The 12184-nt window shown below is 34.8% G+C and overlaps 1 protein-coding gene across 1 annotated transcript in view; it reads right to left on the bottom strand.

Annotated features, from left to right (window-relative positions):
- Nucleotides 1-12184, bottom strand: part of Slco1a2 (solute carrier organic anion transporter family member 1A2) — a 65908-nt gene that overhangs the window by 35295 nt on the left and 18429 nt on the right. The window contains exons 7-11 of the mRNA XM_027934244.2: nt 8349-8447; nt 7325-7546; nt 4396-4560; nt 2955-3150; nt 1232-1397 (exon numbers count right to left, since the gene is read on the bottom strand). Of these exons, the coding sequence (XP_027790045.2) occupies nt 1232-1397; nt 2955-3150; nt 4396-4560; nt 7325-7546; nt 8349-8447 (848 nt within the window). The remainder of the gene's footprint in view (nt 1-1231; nt 1398-2954; nt 3151-4395; nt 4561-7324; nt 7547-8348; nt 8448-12184) is intronic.

Genomic DNA, 12184 nt, shown 5'->3' with positions numbered 1-12184 from the left:
AGCACCCAGGCGCTGAACCCTAGCAATCTGTCTGCAAGCCGCAGGCGAATTGCAGCCTGAAATTACCTGTTCTATGGCTGAATGAGCTGCGGTCAGTCGAAAACAGGGGTGGTGATGTCAGTTTACCAACATGGTGGCTGCTGGCCTCCTCTGTGGTCTGACCGGTGTGGAGAACCGAGATGGACCGCTTCCTTCCCCCGTCTCGAACCCAGAATTCAGCCCTGAGTACGGTGCTTGCGCGGCTGGCAGAAACTGCAGCGCTGTAACCCTGCGTCTCTATCCCAGCGCGTGCTGCAGACTCTAGCTGCGGGGCGATTTGCTGAATAAGCAGTGTTACCCTCCGTGCGACAAACCTCTCGCGTTTGAGTCCCCGTAGCTGATCCTCGTGCGATGGAAATCCTTCCTCCAGGTTCCGGAGCACCCCACTATTGCTGGAAATTCCTAACAAGATATCCTTTAGCCGTCCTGACTTGTCATACTCCCACACAGTGAAGCAGCACACGGGGGCAATGCACTCCCCTCGCCGCCATCTTCCTTCCAGTATAGTTTATTTTAAAAACAGAGTAAAGTCATCACTTTTTGAATTATTATGTTTCCCAATCTCATTAATAATAAAATTTGTATTTTACTTTGGTCACCAGCCAACTTTATAAGGTTGAACATTCTTGAGGCAAGAAGACATGCCTAACTCTGTCTATCTTGTTTTTAAAAAAAAACTGTTTTCATGTGAAAAACACAAAAAGCACATACATAAATATACACAGAAAACAGAAGGAAAAAAAACAGCAGTTTGAGAACAAAATTGCCAACTTCTTTCTCAATGATAAATTGTTTTCTGTCCAGTATATTTTTAACCCAAATTATTTTAATAATAATCTAAACTGGCTTAAAATTACAGATGAGTACTCAGACACTGTGAAGGCGTTACATAGATCTGAGAAGTGAAAAGGTAACAAAGTGTGCATATAGAAGGTAAGTTAAGTTATACAAATAAAAAAAGTCTGGTTTTAAGAAAAGACTAAATTTGTTTTTAGCAGATATAGGTCCAGTTCAAATTTAGAAAATGCTAATACAATACACAGAAGTTCTGTCAAAAAGGCCAGTAGGATGTATTACCATGTTCAATCCAGTTCCAAAGGATGTCTCACAACCAGCAAGACAAGCTGACATATATGATAAATCATTGTCAATACATAGAAGTTCTGTCAAAAAAGCCAGTAAGATATGTTACCATGTTCAATCCAGTTCCAGAGGATGTCTCACAACCAGCTAGACAAGCTGACATATATGATAAATCATTGTCGCCACATACAGGATCCCATGTTTTAGTTGGACAGTTGCAAGCTCTATTGCAGTCATCAAGGACTTTATTTCCCACATATAAATCTTGTTGTATTCTGAAATGATTTAAAATAATACCATGGATACTGAAACACTATTCAAGATTTGTTTTTCTTCTTTCTATCTTAATCCCCAATTATGTTTCCTCCCCTCCACCAAAATAGAAAAAGAAATCTTCTATCAATGTGTGACTTGCCTGCTATAGTTCTGGTGTAAAAGATAACCAGGTGCAGTGTCACAAAACCACTTTTTCAATGATTTATTTTAGAAAAATACAATCCATAAACAAGCACTAAGTGCCTACCATGTGGGATGCATTTAATTTTTTTTTTTTAGTTATAGATGGACAAAATTATTTTATTTATTTTTATGTGGTGCTGATGATCAAACCCAGTACCTCACCTAAGAAAGTGCCCTAGCACTGAGCCACAACCCCAGGCCCATGGGACGCAATTTTCCGGATATTATTAGAACTAAAACATGAAGATGACCTAATCTCTGAGGTTGATCCATGTGGGAGAAAATAATGAGAGAGCTAACTTGAAGATCAAAACCTGCTATTTCCATTTATAATGCATTTACTTCAGAAACAAAGTCACATGAGTAAAAAAAAAAAAAAAGCATTCTTCTGGTTTAGTACCCAGTACTTATAATTGTGATCATGCACTAACTAATATAAGAGTCTAGAGAACGAATTCAAATCCTGTGACTAGACCAAAGTGTGGCCTTCCACACATTCTCTCTGGGAATCAGCATAATTGGAGATGCAGACAATCTTTAAGATTCATTCCAATTTTAAAACCTACATTTCTACACTGATATGGTTGAAGAGGTTTTTTGAACTTCTCTAATCTTCCATTTCTTTATCTATAAAATGGAAATAATAATGCTTATGTTAAGCGGAGCTTGCAAGATTCAAATCAGATAATATATGCAAAAATTATGATTTTATATTTGAAATTATTTTAATACTATAATACTTGATGACTTTAAAAGGAACACTTTAGGAAGCTTTTCATTTCATTTTGACTTGAAGTGAATTTTTAAAATTTCTCATTACTATGGAAAAATCTTTCTGTAAACCCAGATAAACCTCAAAATACAATATCTAAAACTATTTATACTTTAGACATAACTATATCAGTGATGTACATAAATTTATATATTAATTTACCACGAATTAGGATTCAATAATGCTAATTAAGCCCACCATGGAAACATCTACAGGCTATTTAGACTGCATAGTCAACTTTTCATTTTAATATTTACAGGGGTATAAAATATATGGATAACAAATCCTAATATAACCTATAGGTAGCTTCCTTTATGTACATTTTAATGTCCACTAGGATATCACAAAGACTACCAATTATACACATACACACACAATCATAAACTCATTCACCCTGTGATGTTCACTACTTTTTAAATAAACCTAGAGTTTGAATGGATTGGTATATAATTGATAGGTAAAGGAAAGATGCAGGATGACCATGGGATCACTGCCATTAACTCCTAAAAAAATGATTTGGTTTTGTACAACCACTAGAGAAAATATGCTACTAACAGTCTGTTGAAAGAATATGGCATTTACTAGGAAAAAAAAAACATACCCTGCATAAGAGGTAGTTATGCCAGCAACTGGAGAATTATCACAAGTCACAAGAAAACATAAAAAATAGAGAAGGTACTCAATTACAGATAACCAACATCCTATGTGGGCAGCTTGTTTAACGGTAATCTTGAACTTCTTCATAATTAAACCACCAGCAATATATCCAATGCATACTGGAGGTAAGTTATAAATACCTATAAATGCAAGTAAAATGTTATTTACAAATTAACAACAACAAAGAACAAATATGTTATCATTTTTGCCTAATATGTTTTACATAAGAAAGTATTTAGATTGAAGTAGTGGTGATTTTAACCATACTCAGTTACACATCATGTACAGGGAGATTTCAAAATGACTCATAATGTCAAGTATATTTAAAAAATATATTATTATCATTCATTTAATTATTCACAATAGGTTTTCAATTTCTTATAGTCATGTATCATGATCAAAGTCTCTTTTATTAGGATATACGTAGGAGTAGCAAGTCCAAGTTGACCAGTAATTTATTATATCACTCTCTAGTGTGTGGGATGGGAATATATACATATATAAGTATCTTATATGTATATATATAACACATGTATATATATATATATATTTATATATATGGCAGTTCAGTTACTTACTCCCACTTTGATTATTAAGAATTTGACTCAGTTCAAGGTACTTTATAAAGTCATTCTGCTGAAGCTTTGACTGTTGAGTGTGGCTATATTTCATATTGCTGTGCTAACCAGCATTCTTCTTTCCCAGCTCTTTGTCCCCTTCTTCAATACAAAAAAAGGAAAAAGCAAAAGGGAAAGACAGCCCTAGGCTGCTTTGTATAATATCTGCATCACTGAATCATATTCTTGGATGAACGTGTTAAAACTCAAGGCATATAGGCACACATAGCCTGGGATAGTCATTTTTTAGAAGAATAAAAAGATCTCAGGAAAAAATTCAGGCAAAGTAGAATCACTGGGGTTAGGGTAGTTACAGGAAAGGCAGAAAGTATATAGATGCAGAAATATCTAAAACCATCAGGTGACCAAGGAACTACATTAGGAGGAATATGGAATCCAAGAATTTAAGCCAAAAGAGTAAAACACAGAATCCTAATGAGTTAACTCTAATCCTTTATAAATTAATGAACTGCCTATCTGAAAATTCACTAATGTTCGCATTTCCCGAGATTTCCATAAACATTGTGAGTTTCTATTCTGAGTGGAAAGAGAGCAGAAGAGAGAAAAAAGACAATTTCTGACCTCTTCCCCTTCATACACTTCCTTAATTTTCCTAGAGAGTGGAAAGAGAAAATTTAGCAGAGACAGGAATATCCTAAAAGACTTCAATTTAGGAGTTTCCTAATCCCTTTGTCACATTGTTCACCATTTCATGGGGGGCGGGGGGGGGGGGTAGTATGCCAATAACTCAGAGAGAAACAAACATACCAATGAGAAAGATTGCATCAGAAGTTGATTTTCCATATTGTTGTTCCAGATATTTAGGCATAAAGGAGAACATGTTAGCAAATGCATTGAACTGTAACACACTTATAAGTATGAAAAGCATGTAAATTGGATTGCAGGAGAGACTTTTCATGAATGGTAAAAAATCTGAAATGAAAGAATAATAGTGTCAGATCAACTTGGCTTTGCATTTTATGGCAGGTGTTTTCCTGAAACATCAACCTCCCTCCCCGATTATACTTCGTAATGCACATATATCTGTTCATTCTTTTTACTACCTGTAAGCTGAAAATATATAAGCTGAGTGGCTTCTGGAAATCAGTGATATACCTGACTGGGTAGAATTAGAACACAATAGTTTACCTTCCCTAAGTCATTATTTAAGCAAAATTTTAAAGAGACAAATATAGGGGCTGGGTTTGTGGCTCAGTGGTGGAGCACTTGCCTCACATGTATGAGGAACTGGGTTCAACTCTCAGCACCACATATAAATAAATGAATAAAATAAAGGTCCATAAATACTAAAACAAAAAATTTTTAAAAGAGACAAATACAGCATCTGGGTCCACACCATTTTTTTTTATCCTTTTCTTTTTTCTTCTATTAATATCCTCTCTTCTCTAGAGATCATCTAGAATGGAAGATGCTTTTTCTCCATAATCTGGAAGGAAATCACTTTGATAAAGAAGTATGTACTAAAATATAGAAACTATCACTCCCTGAATATTTAAAATGAAGACATGGGAATTAATGGGATAAAAATTTGTTTAAGTACCAGGAATTTTTCTGCTTCTTCTGAACAACAATTTCAATGGTTGTTTCATCAGTTCACAATGGGATGTATATTAGAACTACCTGGAGATATTTGTTAAACCATATGCAGGCTCTGTTCACATAGATTTTGATTCATTTGGTACATAATAAGGACAATATAAATGATTTAACCGAAATTTTTTTCTGCTTAATTTGTGGCCTGTCTGTGGTAAATGGGTTGAGTCACATTGCAGCTATTTTGGCTCAAATTCTAATTTCTTTTCACTTTTTCTATCTTCACGTTCTCTGTCTCAATTTCCTTGGTTTGTACTGTCCTAGTTTACTTAATATTAACTGCCTACAACTTACTCAAGTCGAGAATGAAGTATGAAGAAATAAACCATTTGGTAGAAGAAATGAACCATTGGTGGAGGAAGCACAGCTTAATGCAAAGAAATAAATCCCACTTGTAGAATTCCTGCTTAAGAATAAGGTCCATGAAGGTCCATGCAGAGGAGGGAGATGTGGTCAAAACTCTTTGGGGCTTTTTTTTTTTTTTTTGGTCTGGGGATTGAACTCAGGGTACATGACCACTGAGCCACATTCTCAGCCCTATTTTTGTATTTTATTTGGAGACAGGGTTTCACTGAGTTACTTAGCACCTTACTGTTGCTGAGGCTGGCTTTGAACTGGTGATTCTCCTGTCTCACCCTCTGAGACTCTGGTATTAGAGGCGTGCGCCACTCGGCTCTTTGGGCTTTTTAAATCACCCATTTTTGTTGACATCCCTGTCCTAATAGAAGAGTCTTGATAGTTCAAACCTATTTAACATATTTTATCTTACTCTAAGCTCTTCCCTAGTTTTGAAAGTTGATCTTGCAAACCACAAAAACTATTCTGTGTTAATATTCTCTATCAGTCTGTATTAGCCCTTTTAGAAGAATTGTTATTATAATCATGATGCTTAAAATTTTCAAGATTGTAAACTAATTCTAATCTTCCAATAAGTATTAAATAGTGTTTAATTGTGCTTCAAGTGAATTTGTGATTGTTAATAAAAATTAATGTGTAAATTGTATAAGAGCTTGTGAATTATGGTAAAATAACAACATCAACAATGAAAATATTAGTACTAATAGGAATAATAATAGGAACATGCACCAAAATTCCTTTCACCTGTACACAATAACTCTATAATAAAAGTAATGCTATTATTGCCATTTTACAGATAATGAAACAGCGCCCCCCCCCCCGCCATCACTACCACCCATCTTCCAAATAAATACTCTTTAAGAATCTAATACCCAAGCTACATTCCCTAAGAATTAACTCAAACTTCCTGAGACTACTGCACTACTTTCAAGCATCAGTAAATTCTAAAATTCCTAAGTGATTCCAATGTATGCCACGTTTGGGATACAAATACTACATACTAAAATTATCTACACTGAGTTTCCCACCGAAACATCTTCTTGAAAACTTTGCCTTGAACTTTGATTAAAGATCTATATTAAAAAATGCTACATTAATTATGCTCTTGCATTCGCTGAAATTCACTATGTTGCTCAATGTTACTTGTATCATACATCATATGATGATATTTTTTTCTACACTTTTATACTTTGTTGTTGAGGGAACAATTTATCTTTTAAAATTATCATTCACCCCTTTATCAAATATAAAGAATCATATTATCTATAATGTTTCCTTTTTCTGCCTTAAACTCCAGGAAGCTCACAGCTAAGCTAAAATTTTGGTTATAGAACTATACTGCCTATTATGATTGGTGCATATTTTTTCCTACTATTGTTCTTAAATTTCTACTTGTTCATTTTTTAATTAGACCTTTGTTCTCTATAGAACAGATTGTTTTAAAGCAGATAGGACCAAATATATTTGCTTATTTGGAATTCCAAGAATGATTTCAATTTTTATATAAAGACTGAGATAAAACAGCTTTCAAATTATATCATTTGTTTTCAAAGATTAGCACAGGAAGAATCAGACTAGTTAGATATTATTGACTTGTGATCAGTAATAACAAAATATCTTAATAGCATACATCAGCAGCATAATATATTATAGTGCTAAGCTAAAATATAGAAACACCTATATAAAATAAAAGGTAAATTATGGTGTTTAAAATTTTTATATTTGCCTTTAGTGATTCCATTCTTTTCCTTCTTGACCTCTCCTCTCTGTTTTTCTTCTTTGTCACTTTTAATGATGTCAGCATTACCCTCTAGTCCCTCCTTTGGAAGCGTTTTGGGCAAAAAGAAAAAAGGAATGGCAGTGAGGACATTCACTCCTGCACAGATCAAAAAGCCAAACCACCATGCACCAACCCAACGAGTGTCAGTGGGAGTTATGGTCAGAGCATCTGTAAAGAAATGTATATATTTATATTAGTTAATGTCATATCTCTTGTATAAAATACAGAAAATTATTAAAATTATAATTCTCAGGTTCATTCAGATAGAAAATTTTCATACAATTCAGACATTTATAAACTTATCTAAGGTTGATCAATGATATGAAGTTAAAGTTAGAAGCAAGAAGTCTTGGTGAGCTGTTGCACAGTAGGGTGATTATAATTAACGATTGTGTACTATACATTGTGAAAAGTTACAAGAAAGGATTTTGAAAGTTTTCCTCTTAAAGAAAAGAGAAATAGATATTATACATTGTTTACATATATCAAAACATCACATGGAATCCCATTAGTATGTATAATTTTTGTTTTATGTATCAGGTAAAATAAATTTAATTTAAAAAGATTTGTCTGCCAATGTGTACTGCTACGACATAAATAATAAAGCAATAAATTAGCCTTGATTATCTATCGTATCACATAAAGAATTTATAACTAGGTACTTAATAAATAACTGAAAGGTCTATTTCATTATCTACAAGTGATCCCTTGATTACAAGAAAGTAAAACTTATATTCTTAAATCTTTTGAAACCAAAATATGGCTGAGATATGACAGAAAGAGTAATGGACTTTGAATCAGAAGATCAGCATTTTATCTTCCTCTACTATTTACTCCACTTTGATTGGCTGATGTAAACTTGAAATAATCTACCTTTGTGAGGGTCAAATAGGACAACAATTACATGAAATTACATTCATAAGATACTTTGCATACTCTGACACTGTTTAAATAGATTTTATTGAATTACCTGTGTTTACAGATCCAGTGTCTACATAAATGTTTGCACAGAATGACGCTAACAAAAGTCCAATCAAAGGACCGATGATAGCTCCTGTTTCTATAAACCCTAAAAAAAAAACAAAAAATACAAAGTTATAGTATAGTTACTCACATAGAGTCTGGTTCTATGAAAAGACTGAAGTTTTCATTTATTTTTTTTAATTTTTTTTTTTTTTGAGAGGTGTTGTGCTAGTTGTTGAATGTAGGGACTTACTCATGCTAGGCAAATGCTTTTTTGCTTAGGTATATCCCAGTTATCGTAGATATTTTCAACTGAGATATTCAGCTTATAAGAAAAATAAACTTGGTGTGCATATAAAATAACATTGATTTTGTAAATGTTGAAAAACAAGCTGCTATTGTTTGAATCTGCGATGTCCTCTAAAGCTTCATAGGTTAGAGGCTTAGTCCCAAGTTTGGCATGATTAGGAGTTGGTGCAACCTTTAAGATGTGAGGACTATTGGAAAATCTTCAGGTCATTTGAGTCATGCTCTAAAAGGGGTGATGAGACTCTAGTCCCTTCCTCTTTCTCTCTTACTTCCTGGCCATGAAGTAAGTAGTTTCACACACATGCTTCTGCATCATGTGTTACCTCACTACAGGCCCCAAAACAACAAGGCCAATTGATCATGAACTGAAACCTCTGAAACCGAGAGCCAAAATAATCATTTTTCTCTTTATAAATTGATAGTATGGTTTAGATATGAGGTGCTCCCCAAAAGCTCATGTGTGAGATAATGCAAGAATTTTCAGAGGCAAATGACTTGATTATAAGAGGTGTCACCTAATCAGTAGATTAATCTACTGATGGATTAACTGGGTGGTAATGTAGGAAGGTAGGGTGTGGTTGGAGAAGTAGATTACTGAGGGTGAGCAGAGCTCTCTGTGCTTCCTCATTTCCATGTCCTGAGCTGCCTTCTTCTTCCATACCTTTCAGCCATAATGTTCTGCCTGACATTGGGCCCAGAGCAATGGTGTGGGCCATCTGTGGACTGAAACTGTGAATTAAAATAAAGTTCTGCTTCTTAAATTCTTTTTTATCAGGTCTTTTGGTCACAGTGACAAAAAAAAAAACTGACCAAAACACTGATTATTTCAGGTACTTGTTAAAATAACAGAAAGTTGACTAACATAGAAGCCTCATAATTTAAAGGCAATTTCTCAATACTTCCAAATTCTCTTTTATGCTGAGTAAAAGCTTTGCTCTAACAGCACAGGCACACAGGCATCCTATTGAAAAATCCATGATAAAAAACAAAATATTTTTGATGCTTTACATAGCCATATTTTAAAAGAAATTCTAAAGCAATAACATGTAAAAAAGAATTTTTATACATATTCCTCAGAAAAACATCACTCCAAATCTTCAATTTAAAATTCCTTGGAAGAATATGCCCTCATTATTATGGTACATCTCATTGATTTTATCACAGTCTCCTTTCTTATCCTCCACATTCTTATTTTCCACTTTTGTCAGTCTCTTATATCCTCACTTGGCTTCTTAATAATTGAAAAATCATCAGCAGCCACCTCTTGATTTATCTGCAATTCAGAATGTATGCTGATCCCTTCCTGATCACTGAAAATCCAGGCAGGAGCTTCTTCAACTTCTTTTGCCTACTTCAAATTTTGTCTCTGCATTTTGTCTGCCTTCTCCACAGTCTCAGGGCTGAAGCTCAACTACCCCATGTAGTCCTGACTTGTCCGGTACCAACCCCTTTTATATTATCTGTGGTCTTTATCTGCCTAACATTCCCTATTCTATGCTTATTTCATATCCTCCCACCCAATGATTGTTACACTATCTCTAAAGCACTCTGCTCTATTTCCTTTCCCTATACTCTATCTCCATTTCCTCACCTCCTCCTCACTTGCTCAAATCTCTTCACATTATACTAAACAGTATAAGTAATAACTCTTTGTCACTAATCCAGTGTCCTATCTTGGTCTTCATCCTGCTAACTCTGTCATTTGACATTGCTGACTAACTCTTGTCATTTTTCTCCTAGAACCTTCACAAAACTGTACATTCATTGCTTTTCTTTTCCCCGTATGACTACTTTGTCTTTGATTTTTCTTCCTCTTATTCTACCCACTAAGTAATTTCCAATATTTTACCCTAGGATCTCTCATTATACAAATGAGCTTCCAATGACAACCTCATTTTTCCCTTCTAATTTTATTTATTATCTCTATGTAGATGATTCTCATGCTGTATACCTAACTTTCATATTCTCTCCTAAACTCCAGAGCTATACATAGAACTATTTTATTGATGTCTAGGTATTAGATTTATAATTATTTCATTGTACATACACACATGCAGATATATAACATTGATATAATTATGTAGTTATTTATTTACTAAACTTATTGTGGACATGTATCTTATTCATCTTAATATGTAGATAAATTATCATAGTTTTACATATTATGTACCTATTGTGGTTTAGATGTGAGGTGTTCCCCAAAAGCTCATATGTGAGAGAGTACAAAATGTTCAGAGGTCAAATGATCAGATTATGTGATCTTTGACCTAATCGATGGGTTATTTCACTTCAGTGGATTAACTGGGTGGTAACTGTATGCAGAAATATATGACTGGAGGAAGTAAGTCACTAGGGGTATGACTTTGAGGTTTATATTTTGTCCCCAGTAAACAGTGCTTGCCCGCTCTCTTTTTTCTTTTTTTCTCCTCCTCCTCCTCCCTCTTCTTCCTTCCCCTCTTTCTCCTTCTTCTTATTCTTGGTTGCCATGTCCTGAGCTGCTTCCCTCTATAATATCCTTCTGCCATGATGTTCTGCTTCACCTTAAGCCCAGAGCTGTACAGCCAGCCAACAGTGGACTGAACCTCTGAAACCATGAGCAAAAATAAACTTTTCTTTTTTAAATTGTTCTTGTCAGGTATTTTAATCATAGCAGTGAAAAGCTAACTAAAACAGAAATTCATACCAAGGAGGAAGGTCACTGCTGTTACTAACCTAACCTTGTGGTTCAAAAGCCTTATGGAGTCTGTGAGAGGAATTTTGAGAAATTTAGAGATGCAAAGTATAAAACATTTAGAATGTTGTAAGCAGAGCTTAATTGGAGACTCTAATTGGAGCACAAAAGACCAAAATGCTAAATAGGACTGTGGATAGTAAAGACTGGGATCTTTCAGAGGAAAAAGAAGACTAAATTGGAAATTGGACTAGAGGCTACTTATGCGGCAAAATTGTCATCTACATTTTGTTTATGTCCTGGGACACCCTGTAAGGATCAATTTAAAGATGATAAACTAATTAATTTGGTGGAAGAAATTTCAAGGCAGCAAAGAATTCAGGGGATAGTATGGCCATTGCTTGCAGCTTTTAGCTAAGTTTACTGTGATAATCAGGAGCAGAAAGCAGAGTAGAAAGATTTGAAAAACTTGTAGTTTGGCCAGAAAAGTGTGACTAAAACTGAGGCCAAGGAAGTTGTGATTGTTAAGACATTACATCCACTAAAGAGACACCAAGTACCTTATCCATAAACAATAGCTTGAATGCATCTCAGGAATGGACAAGACAATGCCTATCACAGGCTCAAAGATCTCCTTTGAAAAGAGATCCTGGAGGCATCTTGATTGCACAGTGGGGCCTAGGAAGTTGTTTCACTGTGCTCAGTCATCCAAACACTCAGAGGCTGCTGAAGCCATCATCCCAAGAGGTTTGGCTACTGCTCAAGGTGGTGGCAGACCTTGGCATCAACCACATGGTCCTAGTTCTGCAGGAATGAGATGCTGGAGTTATGGTGACAGGGAGGTTTCCACTGAGATTTCCTAG

This window comes from Marmota flaviventris, chromosome 3, assembly GCF_047511675.1.
Source record: "Marmota flaviventris isolate mMarFla1 chromosome 3, mMarFla1.hap1, whole genome shotgun sequence".
NCBI lineage: Eukaryota > Metazoa > Chordata > Mammalia > Rodentia > Sciuridae > Marmota > Marmota flaviventris.
The sequence above is the reverse complement of the archived record's forward strand: the minus strand, read 5'-3'. Positions and strand labels throughout refer to the sequence as shown.